We start from the raw sequence: 18,390 nt of genomic DNA on the forward strand, positions 1-18,390 counted from the left end.
TCAGTGGAAGAATTAATAGTATATTTCTAGACAATCTGTAGGAATCAAACAATTTGGCTTCCAGACTCAGATCTGTCTGAATAAAAGGTTGTCTCAAATAAAAACAGAATCAAGGAGGAAGTGTGTGTTGAAGCCATTAGGAAAGGCTTGTAGCTTTTGCATGTCCCCTGACAGAGTCAATTTAACAAGTGGAATAATGTCAAGAAACTAAGACATTTCACTATTCACTGTTCTGGCTACGCATATCGATACAAATACGCTAATGCTTTTTAATGACTGTATTTTTGAATAAGTAACAACAACGGGCTGTGTTCATACAATATATTCTGCCAAATCAATAAAGTTCAGTCGGTTTGTTGATAAAGCCGGCACAGTACACCGAGCGATCGTTGCTGTGTTTGTCGGTCGCCATCAGGCATTCTGACATAAGTTGCCTACAGTGACCCTGCTGTTAGTCAAGGATATTGCGATAGACAGCGGGATAAGGTTACGGCTGAATGGCTCTGTCGTCCAATGAGAGCATGTTTATTTATTTATCCCCAATGTTTCCCAGGTCACTCCAATCTGCCCGGCGACACGTCAGCCGGCCCTGTCAGGCTGAAATGGCATTCCCCTCTTGCAATATTAAATGAGCGCCAAACGATCCAAGACTCGTTCTCGCTCCTGTCCCCTTTCTGCTTTTGACAGACAGATGAGGCGCGCGTGGTGGTAAGGGGAGAGAGAAAAAATGCCTAGTGACCCTGGCACCTCTTAGACTTCAGAGTTGAAAGACAGAAAACATCATGGTTGTAGCTTATTTACTCTCCAGTAACAGAGATAGAAGGTCTAAGAAATATAGAGAATATGATTCTGGAGATCCTCATAATGAAGGGATGTCTTAATGTCATATAGTTGTGAGGGATAAGGGCATTTGGAAGCGGAGGGGGGGGGGGGTGTACAAGGGGGAAATCAGATGATGATGAGAGCCGCTGGCTCAGCATGCCGAGCAATAGGGGCTGACTAATGTTTGGGCCTGGGGACCACCGTTGGTGGGGGGGAATTAGGGGATTGTACCTCAGCCAGAGTCAGCTGTCCCTGGGGTGAGGAGGAAGGCCAGAGGGGGTGGAAGCATGACAGATGGGGAAGATATAGGGCGGCAGGTAACCTAGCGGTTAAGAGCGTTGGGCCAGTAACAGACAGCTTGTTGATTCGAATCCCCGAACCGACTACGTGAAAAATCTATCGACGTGCTCTTGTGCAAGGCACTTAACCCTAATCAATCCTGTAAATCGCTCTGGATAAGAGCATCTAAATTAATCTTGTTTTTTTTTTTTAAACGTTGATCTACCCCCCTCATGTGTCAACATGGGATACCCATAGAAGGAAATAAAAGGCTAGTAAGAGGTAAGAAGGGTTTGAAATAGGCACAGGATCAAAAACAAAGATTAAAGCATTGACAGCTTGGGAAAATTAAGGGAGGAAGATCTGAGACAATAAGTCCTTATTTAGATGCTGTATCGGGAAATTATAGTCGAGCTGCCTAATAAGTAAACAAAACTGAAGACATTTCTAACCTGCTTGGGTATCGAGGGTTTTGCAAGAGCCTTTCACATGACTTGATCATTGATAAAGCAGAATTTGTTTAGAATTTAAAGAAATTGCTCTATTGTACCAGTGTTAATCTATGTTACCTATAGCCTTTTCACACTACTGTGCCCACCTAAACCAAAAATGTTTTTCTTTTCACATTGTCCTTTCCACTACGGTTCCAGTGACTATTGTGAATATGTAACCAGGCCAGCTGTGTACAGCTTGGTTTGGCTGGGTTCAGCTCAGTGTGAAAAGCCTTCCATACTCCCCGCCGCCAACCCACAATGCCCTGGTGTTAGACACTCACTTCTCCCGTTGAGTGTGTGGCTGTGGGTGTCCATGAAGGAGATGGCCTCGTCACAGTTGGTGCCCTGCTCCGTGTAGCTCTTGTCCATGGAGTTCACCATCACCGTCATCTCCTGTCGCGTGTTGCTCAGGGTCTCCTTGCGCTTCTTGGCCAGTTTCCTGGTTTCATACCAATCACAATAGAAAGAAGAAAGGGTCACAGGGGAAAACAGTGAAAAGCCAGTGATACAATAAGCAATACGCTAAATAAGTATCAAGCCTCATATTGACATAATCTGGTTCATACCTGGCGCCAACTAAGATTCGTTTTATATCAAGCCTCATATTGACATGATCTGGTTCATACCTGGCGCCAACTAAAATTTGTTTTATATCAAGCCTCATATTGACATGATCTGGTTCATACCTGGCTCCAACTAAGATTCGTTTTATATCAAGCCTCATATTGACATGATCTGGTTCATACCTGGCGCCAACTAAAATTAGTTTTATATCAAGCCTCATATTGACATGATCTGGTTCATACCTGGCTCCAACTAAGATTCATTTTATATCAAGCCTCATATTGACATGATCTGGTTCATACCTGGCTCCAACTAAGATTTGTTTTATTTCAAATATTATTATGGATTTCATTGAGCCTGCGATTTGAACCCAGGTCTGCTGTGGTTGTTCTCTTACATCACATCAGGGCTCGCAATTCATGTCTCCTCATGAAGTGGAGATGGACAGCGGAGAAGAAATCTAGTCTGCATCCAAACAGTGCGACAAACTAGCTACCTTTCTCCTCATTCAACCCAGAGGCTACACTGTATATTTTGATGCCATATCATGTAAACACAGGCATAGATCCTGACTCTTAGGGCAGGGCGTTAGGTTGGGCCAGATCCTGACTCTTAGGGCAGGGCGTTAGGTTGGGCCAGATCCTGACTCTTAGGGCAGGGCGTTAGGTTGGGCCAGATCCTGACTCTTAGGGCAGGGCGTTAGGTTGGGCCAGATCCTGACTCTTAGGGCAGGGCGTTAGGTTGGGCCAGATCCTGACTCTTAGGGCAGGGCGTTAGGTTGGGCCAGATCCTGACTCTTAGGGCAGGGCGTTAGGTTGGGCCAGATCCTGACTCTTAGGGCAGGGCGTTAGGTTGGGCCAGATCCTGACTCTTAGGGCAGGGCGTTAGGTTGGCCAACTGAGGGAGATTATAGGAAACAAGGACGCCCTTAAATACAGTACCTGCTGGCCCACTCCCTGCTAATGTAGTCTCCTGGGGCCCCATGTCAGTGGCTAGGACAACAGCCTCATGCACAGACAGACAGACAGACGATACTTTAAAGCAGATTGGATACTTAGTCTCCCCAGTCCAGTTCAGCTATGGCTTGTACTCCATTGCAGGGGGAGACTGTAGAGTAGACGTTAAATGTAGTTGTCAGAGAAAGGGGGCTGCTGTGTTTTCGGCAGGAGCAACACGGGGGCCAAGGGAGGTTAACACAAAGGGGTTGTCATTTTAGGAAACAGTGGTGTAGTTTCAGAAGGCTGAAACCCATGTGATAGAGAGTGGGGCAGATCCATAGAAATACATATGGCATCAGCCACTAGTATTCTATACTCTAAATACACTCATTGGAGAAAACTGCAAACAGGCCAATGAGAGGCAGATAACCAATAAGAACGCCTGCTTTCCAATGGACTAACCCTTTCCTTTTAAACTGAAAGCTTGCATTGAGTTCATAGCACTTAAGACATACTTTCAAAGTAAAAACATTGGGTTTACAAATGGGATCCATCTTCCACTTAGCTCTTGTTCCTCTACAAGCTTAATCAGGCCAAATCGTAGCATTTCAGAGCGCTCTCTCTCACTAATGTTGCTTTTCCTCAGCGCTCCAGCTGTATGGCTCGACAAAGAGCGTGTGTGTGAATGGTGCCTTTGCAAGCGCCCAGCTGGCAGTAACAGAGAGACCTTGGTGAAGCCTTCATTAGGGGCCAGCCACTCCCCACAAGCGCCCATCAGTCCCCCTCTGTGTTGTGATCACTGTGCTTTTATGGGGGGCTGAGAAAGTAGTGTATGCCCCGTTTGCAAGCCAAGGCTGTCAGTGAGGGGTGCCAGACATTTTGCCAGCCCTGAGATGGCGCTGTGATACCGGGGTCTACGAGGCTGGCATAGGACCCTGCATTCTCTGGCGAGAGCCAACTTTCCACCAAAACACTGTAGCGATGCCAACCCTGTCCTGGCTATTCCTCACTAACGACTCCTGAGTGAAAACAGCCCAGCCTCCTTTACACCCCAGCCTCCTTACCAACCATCAGCAGCAAATAGCAAAAATCTAAATGGGACACTGCCCAGGCAACATGTACCTGAGAATTTCTCATTTCCAGGTGGGTAGTAAATGCTTCCGAATCCCATCCAAAGTGTCCATATTCTCCAGGCTCCATTCGCAGTGACCAATGTCCATTTGAATGCAGCCAGATGCATTAGAATGCCATCTGACTGCTCTTCTTGTTCACTTTCTCCCTCTCCCATTCCTCCCGAGGGGGGGGGGGGGGGGGGGGGGGGGGCTAGGAGTTGGCCTTCTCTAATGGAGCCCCCCCCCCCAGCGTTAAGTGGTCTAAAACGGGGCCCGACCCCATCTTGCAGTCAGAGCATTAAACATAAATGAATGAAAGTCATATCACCCTCTCTCTCTCTCTCTCTCTCTCTCTCTCTCTGCCGCCCACCCGTCTCTTTAGACACTCAAGGTCAGTCGATCCAGCATTTATACGAATGGAAGAAAAGAGAAACTATATTTTGCTCTTTCACCCTATTTCGCCGGAGGGGTTTTACCGATGCACACAGTGAATGAGTAATGCAACAGTCTCCAACTGTCAGGTTGAGCTAAAGTTCTGAGAAATATCCACAGGCAGGTCCATTTTTCATTTGTAGATGAACTCTAATCCTTTGGTATCTAAAGTTCTAGAACTCTCGCTCTTGCCCCCACATGTGCTGTATCCACCTTGGAGATGATGCCACCTTCCCTATATAACCTAGCATCCTCCCTGCTTCCCTATATAACCTAGCATCCTCCCTGCTTCCCTATATAACCTAGCATACTCCCTGCTTCCCTATATAACCTAGCATCATCCCTGCTCCCCTATCTAACCTAGCATCCTCCCTGCTTCCCTATATAACCTAGCATCCTCCCTGCTTCCCTATATAACCTAGCATCCTCCCTGCTTCCCTATATAACCTAGCATCCTCCCTGCTTCCCTATATAACCTAGCGTCCTCCCTGCTTCCCTATATAACCTAGCATCCTCCCTGCTTCCCTATATAACCTAGCATCCTCCCTGCTCCCCTATCTAACCTAGCATCCTCCCTGCTTCCCTATATAACCTAGCATCCTCCCTGCTTCCCTATATAACCTAGCATCCTCCCTGCTTCCCTATATAACCTAGCATCCTCCCTGCTTCCCTATATAACCTAGCGCTCTGCTCTCCCTGCTCCAGGCTGTACTCCACAGCATTTCTCTGCATGTCAGAAGTGCCTGATGTGCACTTCTGACATGCAGAACTGCAGACTGGGGAGAGCGGTCATCCGAACAGGCCGAGGCAGGATGACACAGACCTTGTCTACAGGTGAAGACTACATGACTAGCACTGTACATGGTGGAGATTTTCAACTCAACTTCTCAGAGTGTAAGTGCTGAACAAAAATATAAACGCAACATGTAAAAAGTGTTGGACCTGAAATAAAGAAACACAGAAATGTTTCATACTCACAAAAAGCTTATTGCTCAAATTTGGTGAAAAAACATGTGTTTACATCCCTGTTAGTGAGCATTTCTCCTTTGCCAAGATAATCCATCCACTGAACACGTGTGGCATGTCAAAAAGCTAATTAAACAGCCCCTACCTTTTTTTTTAAGATCCGTGATCAACATGTGAAATCCATACATTAGGGCCTAATGAATGTCTTTCAAATTGCTTGATTTCCTTATATGAACTGTAACTTTGAAATTGTTGCATGTTGCGTTTATATTTTTGTTCAGTGTAATTAAGGCTATTTTCAGTGTGTTTGAACAAATCTCCCCAGGCCCTAGTGATTGGGCTTTCTCTTTGAGAGCTAATTCAGCAGAGATCAGATTTATTAACTCTACTACAGTAAGTGAGAAGTCTCAGCATCCAATTCATTGTAATAATTTCAAGAGATTTATTAGAAAATTAAGCAGACATAGATAAATCCCACAATAGCCAATTGGATGCAAATAGACTCAGCGGATAAGCCAATATTGGGTCTGTTTGGTGTCTTAAACGAGCAGGTATTTCAAGTGAATGCAAATTTATATCTGCAATTAATATAATCTGATTTACTACAAGGGGATTTCAGACAGTAATACCACTCTGAAGAAGGGTGCAATATAACTAACTGTGGGAGCTTAAATCTTAGACACTGTAGTGCTTTGCAAACACCCGCTTTGGAATTTACTGCCTCTTGTCATTTAAATCTGCATTCCTCTCAATTGCGATGTGAGCCTGGGAGGCAGAGATTTGTCACTGAGTGGTCGCGCTCTCCTCTTTCCCTCTTTGCACTTAAGGAACAAATGAAAGTGTCTGGGAAGAGCCTTTTGAAATTACAGAAGGAGATGGTTATCGCAGAAACTCTATTGAGCCAATTTAGTGAATTCATGTTGCCGAGCGGGAGACAAGTCATGCCCGGTTTCTTTTAAATTGGAGGCAAAACTCCAGCACAAACGCGTCATGGATCACCGGCTAGATGTGAGATAAAAAGGGTCTCAGACAAAGAAAAACAATAACACAAAGGAGAGAAAACAATGGAAAATGTGTGAAGGGAAGGACAATACTGGATTATTATATGGACCATCTTCTTTGCCGTGGCAGAGAGGATTCTTAGAATTTGGTGAGGCAGAATGTGATTTTCTCAAGGTGGTTATTAACAGCTTGAGTGTTCAGCCTCCACTTAATGGTGTTCTACCTGGCCTGATGGGAGAAGTGTGGCGGGGTATAATGGTCTTTCCCTCTGCCTTTACTGTGGTAAACACAGCCGCTCAGCGCGGAGACGGCATGTGATCCCTAAAAAGCCGGAGAGAATGACTAGTGGCTAATGGACAGCTATGAGTTAATGAAGCTCTCCCGCCACAGTCGCCGAATCAATCTGCTTGGATTCGATTTCGCAGCCGGCTCGCTCCGTATGGCAGTGCTCGACTCCCCACTGCCACCAAACATCTATTTGAGTGGGAGGCCCTCGACAGGAAGCTAATAGTTTTAACTGTTCCTCCAAATTTGTTTGCCGTGAAAAGTGACATTTAATGCACCTTGTCATCTCGCTGGGTAATAGGTGATTTAGTATGGGGTTGGAGGAGAGGGAGCTTCGGTTTCTAGCATGGCTTCCTTCCGTCTTGGAGCGCAGGGTGCAATGTGAACAATGGCTACCCGGGGAAAGATTAAGTACTACTCCTACTCTGTAATTGAATCTTAGTGTTTAATGGTTGACATTAGGGCCCTGGCGGTGTCGACGCTTGTTTAATTCGGCAGAATGAGAAAAAAAAAGAAAAAAAATCTGCAATTTGTGTGTTTTTGTTGACTTCATTTACTTGTTTATTTTTTCTCATTCTCTTTCTTAGTTTTGAATAAAGAGAGCTAAATAGAGGGTGTCAAAGTTAACGAAAATAGAACAATCCGGACAACATCCAGACAACATCCAGACAATATGAATGCTTGGGAGGTGACAAACGCTCACAGGCCAAGGTTTCACCATCTGCATGCAATCAGGGGACTATAGAGTTACCGTGAAATAAAAAGGGAATAAATAAATAATAGAATTAACGTGCTGCCAGCAGCAGCAGTGACAGATTGGACAGGAATAACTAAGTGTATTCCTCACCTTGAGATAGAATGGTAAACTGTAAAATAAAATAAAGAGCTCTAGTTTAGCTCGGTATGCATGGTCTTAGCAAGGCCTACTACAAAGACAGAGAGGCCTACAGAGACTGAAGAGATAGTGTGCACAGCATGACTTTTTAAAGGAGTTTAAAACTTGAGTTTCTCCAAGGCAATGCAAAATGGCATTTACTTTCACTAACCCTGTCCCGATGTTCAAATCCAATTCTTGCTTGGGGACTTTGACAAATAGGGGAAAGGTGCTTCCATCTCCTTTTTCATTTAAGACGCTTGCGCCTTTCTAAAAAGGGTCTGTGTTTCATGTGCCCACCCGGGAGAGCGGGCGATTGAAACCCTTCCCCAAACAGCTGTGAGATTTGACAAAGCGCGGTGGCACAGCCCATTTCCCTGCAAATGTCAGGACTCGATCTGTCTCAGGGAGCGGCGGTGGAGAGCGAGCGCAAAGAAAATTGAAAATAAATGTGAAAGTGCTCCTCAGTCTCTCCAATCAGGGAAAAAAATGTCACGAAGGTAGAGGGACTGATGTGTTGCCCAAGGTGTTGGATCGATGGGTCGCCTGCTTTTACCAGAGGAGCACAAGGTTGGAGGTTCAGAAATACTTTGAGAGGTTCAGGTGAACATAGGAGGGGGGGCAGTAAGATTTTGTCCAAACTTACAAGTACTCCAAGAGCTCCCAGTGAATGGTCTCGCTTCAATGTACAAAAAAGTTCCACTAACGATGTTCCACAAGAGTGTATTTTGTTCTGCTAAGTGCTCGCAGGCTGAACCTTTCAGCCCAAACCTAAAAAAATTATCTGGTGTCAAGATTGACTAAAAGAAGAGAATGAAAGAACGCTAGCCATCTTGGCTCAGTGAGGCACCGCCGGGGCAGGGGGATGACAAATGACAGATTGTCTCCACTTTGTGACAGTGTGGCTGTCATCAATCCCGACAGAGGAAGCGGTGGCGTGCTGCGCTGCTGAAGGGGCTGGGTGATGAGTGACACTGGCAGAGTAGGAGGGAAACGCACGGCTTCACATGAGAGATTCCCTTTAATGGGTGTGTTGGTTGGCAAAGTTGGCTGGCACACACACAGGTGTGTTGGGGTACAGTGCAGAAGTTGCAAAGGCAGAGGAGGCATCGTGAAGAGGCCTTTCTCGTTAAATGCTAATATTTTCTGCTGCTAGTGTACCAGATTTGCACTATGTTTATATAAGCTACAAAAGATTTTGTATTGGTGTAATAGTTAGAAAAAAATACAGTTTTTAGGGGGATGGAGGGGATTATAGCCTACCATTATAAAACACACACTTTTAAAAAATGACCTGAACGGGGAGAGAGAGGCAGGGGAACGGGGAGAGAGAGGCAGGGGAACGGGGAGAGCGAGGCAGGGGAACGGGGAGAGCGAGGCAGGGGAACGGGGAGAGAGATGCAGGGGAACGGGGGAGAGAGATGCAGGGGAACGGGGGAGAGAGATGCAGGGGAACGGGGGAGAGAGATGCAGGGGAACGGGGGAGAGAGATGCAGGGGAACGGGGGAGAGAGATGCAGGGGAACGGGGGAGAGAGATGCAGGGGAACGGGGAGAGAGAGGCAGGGGAACGGGGAGAGAGAGGCAGGGGAACGGGGAGAGCGAGGCAGGGGAACGGGGAGAGCGAGGCAGGGGAACGGGGAGAGCGAGGCAGGGGAACGGGGAGAGCGAGGCAGGGGAACGGGGAGAGCGAGGCAGGGGAACGGGGAGAGCGAGGCAGGGGAACGGGGAGAGCGAGGCAGGGGAACGGGGAGAGCGAGGCAGGGGAACGGGGAGAGCGAGGCAGGGGAACGGGGAGAGAGATGCAGGGGAACGGGGAGAGAGACGCAGGGGAACGGGGAGAGAGACGCAGGGGAACGGGGAGAGAGACGCAGGGGAACGGGCAGAGAGACGCAGGGGAACGGGGAGAGAGACGCAGGGGAACGGGGAGAGAGACGCAGGGGAACGGGGAGAGAGACGCAGGGGAACGGGGAGAGAGACGCAGGGGAACGGGGAGAGAGACGCAGGGGAACGGGGAGAGAGACGCAGGGGAACGGGGAGAGAGACGCAGGGGAACAGGGAGAGAGACACAGGGGAACGGGGAGAGAGATGCAGGGGCTGAGTGGAGAGTTACAGTATGAGCTCCTCCCTCCCTCAAACCATCCCTTCTCCCCCTTCTCGCTCCCATCCATGGCCCACATCCATACCTAATGCCACAGCCTGGTCACAACGCTCCCCACGTACTCCTCCGAGTCGCTGCGTTTCTCTCCAACGCTATGCTAGATATTGTTTATTTCATCCCTTTCTATTCCAGATCTTTGCATAAGCGTAACCTTTTGGGGCCGTTTAAAGTGTAACCTGGAAAAACCACCTCCGAATGGAATCAGATGAGAGAAGGCAAATGGAAAATGAAGACTGTAGGCTTTTAACACTAGAACCAATTTGCCTTCAGCCTATAAATACCCGCTAGAGCACGTTGAGAACGTTGACGAGTGTCTCGTTTAGATTATGCATTAGATGCATATCAACCCACAAGGTGTGCAAACATAAAGCACCTATGCTTGATAAATACTACATAAACAATTGTAAAGCATGAAATGCATGAAGAAATATTCATGGAAAATATATCCATGTAGAAATATAACAATAGTTCATTGTTAAAATAGTGAAGGATATGTTTTGTATAATTCTACAAAGTCCTAAAGCCAATTTTGGATACTTCCAGCCAAGAACATATGCACTCTAACAGTCTAATAAATGCATTTCATATATTCTATCAGAAGAAGAAGAATTTGGTTGTGTTTACAGAAATAACTATTTCAAAGAACATAACAGCATTTACATTAGTTTATGTTACTGTAGGCCACTCAACCTCAACTCTGGACATCGAAGCCACTGTTTCCCTCTAATCAGGGACTGATTTAGACCTGGGACAACAGGTGTCTGCAATTATTAATGGTCAGGTAGAACAGAGATCGTAGGGTCAGAGTTCAATAACCCTGCTCTAATCTAGAAGTAAAAACAACAAACCACTAGTTCAAGTCCATCAAAGAAGTCCATTAGAATTTTGTTTTGGCAGGTCAAAGGAAACAGTGTGGAAATATGAAAAGAAATTAATTTACAGTATGTTACTAGTCTGCTTAGCAGCCAGAGCGACGCTGCCATGCCAGTGGTCATGCGCTGAACGCTGGGACAGTGCAGATATTCTTGAAGTAAAATTTTGGAAATAGAGCTGCAACTCTTGAATTTTGAGAGTTAGTTGACAAAAGTAAGGGCCATAGAAACACTTTCTGATACTATATAGGAATCTAAATGTTTTACCTGCATGTGAGTCTGAAGGAGGATTTGATAAAGTGAGGCTCCCTTCCCTGCATCTGCAAATTACAAGTTGCGCCCATCTCTTCATGTACAATTTGACACCTAATAATACTGTCAATCAGACTATTGCCAATTTAATCTTGTCTACAGGCTAACTATGTGTGAAATTAGTTTTTTTGAGTTTAGGTGTAGTTCCGGCTGTGCAGGCTGACTGGCATCGTTTGTTTCCCCTAGCTCATCACCTTGGATAGAGACAAGGACATGTTTCACATTATTCCAAAGGTGTACTGCAACACATAGCGTGTTTTTGTTTCCCTTACAATACATGTAATAGCATTATAGTAAATAAAACAGTCCCTTAAAAGCTTATTTTTACAAAGTAAAACATAAGAATGATATCAACCCACAAGGCATGCAGTCAAATTATTAACATGAGGGCCAACAATGATAGGCATGACGAAATCATCATTACACTACTGTTGTTCTAAATTAAATCCATCTCTTCACCTTCCTTATCATTAAGTTAGGCCTCATTTAAATGTGATTGTGTAGTAACATACATTCATCAATTTGTCATTCATTCAGTGGGCTGGCATCGTTTGCTTCCCTTCGCTCATCAACTTGGGATAGTCAAGAATATGTTTTGTATTATTCTACTGCAACACATGTTTTTGTTACCATTACAATACATTAGTTAGAGTTCTAGTAAATAAAACAGCTTATTAAATGTCAAATAAAATAAAAATGATAATCAACCTGCAAGGCAAATTATTTGACCGAGTGCCAAAGCTGATAAAAGGCATTACAAACTCATTACACAATTGTCTTTCTAAATTAAATTAACCTCTTCAAACTCATCATTCAGTTAGGCCTAATTTCAATTCAATTGTGAAGTAACAAGCACAGTTATACCCCATTCATCCATTTGTCATTCATTCAGTGAGGAGATAGAGACTCATTAGTGCCTAGCTGGGTATCAATGTCCTACAGTGCATTATCTTGACCGTTTGGTTGGGAATAGGTTGGGTTTTATTTATGTAAAAAATGCTCTTTTCTGTTTGTGATTTCTAAATTCTGACAAATGAGCAATGTAAAATACAAACATTTCTGAAAAGTTAGGGAAGGAGCATGACATCGCTTTTTTGGGGGGAGATGTTTTTAAAAGGTATAATATCACACGTTAGTGGCCGAACGGCAGTTCTAGTGTTAAAGAGAGAGAACACATTTCTTCCCCTCTGTGACCACAGACAGATAAATAAAAGGATAAAAGCTCCTACCGTGTTGGTCACTGATGGCCCCTAGGCAACAATGAGGAGGCGGAGGAGAACGGTACCCTACACTGGAGCGAGGCATTCTGTCCAAGGCAGCAGGCAGAGAGAGCACTGCATAAAACCCATTCTAGTTGTCGTTTTGCCAAGATAAATCTTAATGGTTGGCAGTGGGGGCTCTGGAGGACCAGTGGTGAGGCCCGAGGCAGCGGCTGTGGACAGAGACCTGCTGGAGATGGCCTGTAATGTCTCTCCATTATCAGAGTGCCATGAAACCACAGACGGAGCGGTGTGTGACCTGCGAGGTAAATGTCCTCTAAAGGCGCTTATCAGGGATTCATAATATCATTAAAGAATGACAGCGACTGGGAGTGAACAAAAGCAGTGGTACTTGGAAATATATCCTTTCATATAGTAGCATTTGATTAGAGATAGCTACAGTGACTTCAGAAATATTCACACATTATGTTGCGTTACAAAGTGGGATTAAAATTGATTTGTAATTGTTTTTGTCAACGATCTACACAAAATACTCTGTCAAAGTGGAAGAACATTTTATTAACACTGATATATCTTGATTCAATTCAACCACATGAGTCAATCAATACATGTTAGAATAACCTTTGGTCGCATTTATAGCTGTGAATCTTTCTGGGTAAATCTCTAAGAGCTTTGCCCACCTGGATTGTGTCACATTTGCCCATTATTCTTTTCAAAATTCTTCAAGCTCTGTCAAGTTGGTTGTTGATCATTGCTAAACAACTATGTTCAGGTCTTAACATAGAATTTTAAGTAGATTAAAGTATAAACTGTAACTCTGCCACTCAGAAACATTCACCATCTTCTTGGTAACCAACTCCAGTGTAGATTTGGCCTCGTTTTTGTCCTGCTGAAAGGTGATTTAATCTCCCAGAGTCTGGTGGAAAACATGCTGAACTAGGTTTTCCTCTAGGATTTTGCATGTGGTCTATTCCATTTATTTTTTATTCTGAAAAACTCCCCAATCCTTAACAATTACAAGCATACCCATGACATGATGCAGCCACCACTATGATTGAAAATATGGAGAGTGGTACTCAGTAATGTGTTGAATTGGATTTGCCCCATTATAAAACCTCCCTGGTCTTTGTGGTTGAATCTGTGTTTGAAATTAACTGCTCAACTGAGGGACCTTACAGATAATTGTGTGTGTGGGGTACAGAGATGAGGTCGTCATTTCATGTTAAACCCTATTATTACACACAGAGGGAGTCCATGTAACTTAGCATAGTTTTTTACTCCAGAGTTGATTTATGGGGTATTGTGTTACAGGCTCTAACAAAATGTGGAAAAAGTCGAGGGGTGTCAATACTTTGAAGGCACTGTAGTCTCTCGTTAAAATAACACTGATACCCCTTTCACAAAGCTGGATTCTCCTTTCTGCCGCTACAACCTCGCAACGGGTACAGAGAGGAGTGCAACGGGTACAGAGAGGAGTGCAACGGGTACAGGGAGGAGTGCAACGGGTACAGGGAGGAGTGCAACGGGTACAGAGAGGAGTGCAACGGGTACAGAGAGGGGTGCAACGGGTACAAAGAGGGGTGCAACGGGTACAGAGAGGAGTGCAACGGGTACAGAGAGGAGTGTAACGGGTACAGAGAGGAGTGTAACGGGTACAGAGAGGAGTGTAACAGGTACAGAGAGGAGTGCAGCGGGTACGTTGCAACAATGTGAATATCAAGCAGATTTTTTATGACATTTGGAAAAAAGAAAATCCCACACAAAATAATAAATAGAATTAGAATAGAATTATGTAATTGTTCAACAAGCGTTTTGTACTCATAAATTCCTATTTCATGAATCTTGCCTTAACAAGTCTGTATAATTCACCATATTACAATACATTGAGTCCATTACAATAAGCTGCCATGTCTTTAACATGGAACAATAACGCAGTGCACCATCATCTCATTAATTCAGTTGAGCAATGCATCTTTAATAGAATGTTGGAGATGCACGTCGCCAAACGCTGCATAAATATGTTTTACACATGACTAGGACTATCAACGCGTAACAGTTTGAATCGTTGCGGACTGTCGTCTACACTTGACACAGCTCATGAAATCCCATGGTAAAACAGAGTGGGGACCGTTCTAGATTCTCCAGGGGACAAACACATGTATTTGTATGTTGGGCTGATCATGTAGGAAGCGCATCAGAATGAGAGCCTTGGGGCTACTGACGAGGTGTCAGAAAGGGAAAGAGAGAGGGGGAGAGAGAGGGAGAGAGAGGGGGAGAGAGGGGGAGAGAGGGGGAGAGAGGGGGAGAGAGGGGGAGAGAGGGGGAGAGAGGGGAGAGAGAGGGAGAGAGAGGGAGAGAGAGGGAGAGAGGGGGAGAGAGGGGGAGAGAGAGGGGGAGAGAGAGGGGGAGAGAGGGGGAGAGAGAGTGAGAGTGAGAGAGAGAGAGAGGGAGAGAGAGAGAGGAGCATCACCTCAAAGAAGAGCGGGTTCACTGGAAAAGATCTCATCTGTCACATGGAAACATGGAGGAAAGGTAGAAAGGAAGAGCACAAGACCTCAGCTGAACATGGACGTTAACAGCATCCTAGGTTTCACACCGAGTGTACAGTTGGGGTCCTAATTCCTGTTCTGTTCTACTGGGCAACAAAAACATCAAGACACACCCTGATTTGTGTGGCTATCCTATTTGATCATAACCAACTGGTTTTTCAAAGCCAAAATCAAAACCTCATTCCTAATGCACTGCAAGAATGCACATTTATATTTTGTACTAAAGGAACTGGAACATTCCTGACCTCAACGAATCCTCCACATTCATTAGCTAGATTACTCGTTGGTTATTACTGCATTGTCGGAACTAGAAGCACAAGCATTTCGCTACACTCGCATTAACATCTGCTAACCATGTGTATGTGACAAATAACATTTGATTTGATTTCTCTACGATACCAGAAAATAAATAAAAAACACAGCCCGTAACATTGACCTATAAAGGATTTGACTGAGACGGCTCCATTTGCTATTTTAATTGGTCTTTATAGATGAATAAATAACAGCACGTCTGCCTGATGGTTTCTGTGATCTGTTGGTGCGTGAGGGGAGGGACAGTGTGCGAGGGAGAGGGGAAATACTAAGCCACACCACTCAGACAGTTTAATGACAGTGTTGCAGGTGATGCTGGGAGGAAGCCTCCACATGAGCTGTACAAACACAGAGAGAGAGAGACAGACTGAGACGAGACTAGCTATCCTCCTCACTGGCTAGCTAGTGTACCTCGGTGAAGGAAAATTCATTCAACCATGTAGAGAAACTGTCAGACCATGACAAGAGATCTAGGCTACATTCGAAACAATTCGTACATAGACATAAGAGCCAGCTAGTGGAATTCATTGTATAAACAGCAGGCTGGCGTGGGGATTAGCTGTTGACACCCCAGGGCTCTATCCAACCGTCGAAATAACAGGCTGGTCTAGCACTTTATTACCAGCCATATTTATGTACTCTCTCTTGTACCAACAAGTCCCTGAAAAATAAAACATACCACTAAACCTAATGCTGTTTGACCAGGGACTCTGAAGACGGAACTCTTTTGCCATTCCTTCATGTAGAATCATGAAACATGTTACTTTTTAATATTTTGAGCTGCTTCCCACCCAGATCTTAAAGCATGGTTGGTTCCATCAAGTCCATTTGGAAAGACGCGTGCATATCTATCTAGACAGAAGTGTAGAGTACGTTTCCATGTTACAGTTAGATACATGCTATACAACCCTTTCCATTTACAGTATGTCGGGGCATTGATGGAAAAGGAAATGTCTCTTCTCATACAAAAAATGGAAATGCACTTCTACAAGCACATAGATATGATTGGACGCTTGTTACAGTGTAACATTAGTACTATGTTAGCTAGAATTCAGCTATAAGGTATGTGTTTCTATTCATTCCATTCAACCAACTGGATAACCAAGGTTACTGAGAAGGAACTCAAAGCCTGGAAGATTGGAGAGAAAGACTAATTGTAATGTACAGTGTCGCGACAGTAATTGCCTAGCTGAAAATCAACACAAACCAATAAACAGTCTTCAGAGATACCGGGGAAAAACACGCCAACCCCCAAAAATGTGCGTGAGAGAGCGTGAGAGAGAGAAAGATAAATGAAAACACCTAACTGAATGGCCAGCTCTCCCCCTACGGTAGCCTAACACACAAAATGAATGGGAAATGTAGTCGGCGAATCAAAGGCTTTATGTTTGTGGCGTGAGCAGTAATTTCTTACTTGTACTTGGATCTGCACTTTGACTTCCACTTACAATGGCGGCATCAGACAAGAGGCTGATCCAGTAACACCCCTGATCAAATCAACGACACAAAGAGAAGAGCTTTTTTGGGCTCCCAAACCAAATGAATCTAGTCTGAATTGACTGTGGAGGCAGAGCTGAATTAAGACCGGGAGCTCTTAGAAATGTTCCAATCACCCACGACACCGTTTACCAGAGTTTAAACCCTGGGGGTCACAAGTGTTGGCGGCACATCCTTTATTCCCAAGAGAAAGAGCCCGTGTGACATCGGGCCTTCATTAGCCCTGGAGCCACAACACAAAAGCGTGCTCCACAACGACCCAACTGAACGACCCTCGACCCCTGATACAATGGCAGTTGGGTGTAGTAACTGTTGGGTGTAGTAACTGGCTGCTGATACCATCAAACTGTAAACAGTCACCCATTTCATTAAGACCGTGGGAAAACAGGCAAACAACGAGTCCCTGTTTTAAATCCTATTCCAGTTCCTCTAGTCAGATCAGATAACGTGAAGGTTCTATTGAGAACCTGAACACAGAACAGTACTTAGATGCTATTCTATAATCACATCACATACTCCAATGGGCTGCTTAGGAGGTTTGGCAACATTAATTACCACGCCGTTCATGAGACACCTGCACTTTAGGGGTTATGTATGCTAATCGAATGAGAAGCGGGAGACTAGTGCCATTAATGTATCGCAGGGTGACGCGAATGTAAACTGTGGTGAGGTGAAGACAGTGTCTGTGTACGCCGACCATTAGCACACAAACAGGGCTACGAGTGTGTGTGTGTGTGTACACCTTTATTAGGGCCGCGGCGTGCAAGTGCTGCATCAGAGAGGACGGCTTAATCGCGGCGCGTGCTGGCTGGGTGCTAAAAGCGAATGTTCAATAATGACCTGTTACCCTAATAACAAAGGGAGTTAAAGGACAACCTTGTCGAGTCTCCCAACAGACGGGCCAAATGGTCTTCTCGTCTTCCCTCTTACCACCACCTCCTCCTTTCTCCAAATTCCCTGCTCTTCTTTGGGAATGACAGTGCCTGTCAGCCAGACAAATGCGCATTCCATTGTTGTAATTAATTTGATTCTTGTTCTGCGTGAAACCTTCCTTGTAGGATTTAATTAAGGTTTTGTTCACACGGCGTGAGCAGCCACCTGGCTGCTTTAAGCTCACAGTATTAAAAATGGGCCCTTCTCTCTGGATTCCCTTGGAAGTGCTTACACATTCTGTCTCTCAGTGTGTTTGTGTGTGTGTGTGCGCATGCGTGCGCACGCGTATAGGAGAGTGCGAGAAGAAAGAAAGATGTGCCGGGGAGGGAAGATGGAGAGGAAGCGTCCCACTCAGCTCATCCTTCATCCCAGGCAGTTACTCCTCTTGTTTTATCAAGATGTTTTACCTTCAGACAAGGCTTCCAGGGAAATAATGGAGGGATCTTGGCGGTTCTGCATTAGTCACGCAGCCAGGTTGCATCCCAAATGACACCCTCGTCACATATTTAGCGCACAATGTTTTACTAAACGTTGTGCACTATATAGGGAATTGGGTGACATTTGGGAAGCCTAAACTCAGCATTTAGCTGAGCTGGGATGTAGAACTTGAGAGGCCTTCAGGCTATAGGAGACCATAGTGCTCTTTACCTTATAGCTCTTACCCAATCTAATACAACACTTCTACCTCATAGCAGTCCATTTGAACAAAGTATCATAGACTGTACAGATTACTACCTGATCTGTTTCACTTCAATGTATCCCAATGGA

The 18,390-nt window shown here is 45.0% G+C and overlaps 1 protein-coding gene across 7 annotated transcripts in view; it reads right to left on the reverse strand.

Annotated features, from left to right (window-relative positions):
- The window catches only part of LOC109909808 (receptor-type tyrosine-protein phosphatase mu), a 309,073-nt gene that overhangs the window by 64,356 nt on the left and 226,327 nt on the right, over positions 1 to 18,390 (reverse strand). For all 7 annotated transcript variants that reach the window (XM_031796756.1, XM_031796758.1, XM_031796761.1 and 4 more), the window contains one exon: positions 1,877 to 2,034. In XM_031796756.1, coding sequence (XP_031652616.1) covers positions 1,877 to 2,034 — 158 coding nt within the window. The remainder of the gene's footprint in view (positions 1 to 1,876; positions 2,035 to 18,390) is intronic.

This window comes from Oncorhynchus kisutch, linkage group LG18 (assembly GCF_002021735.2).
Source record: "Oncorhynchus kisutch isolate 150728-3 linkage group LG18, Okis_V2, whole genome shotgun sequence".
Lineage (NCBI taxonomy): Eukaryota > Metazoa > Chordata > Actinopteri > Salmoniformes > Salmonidae > Oncorhynchus > Oncorhynchus kisutch.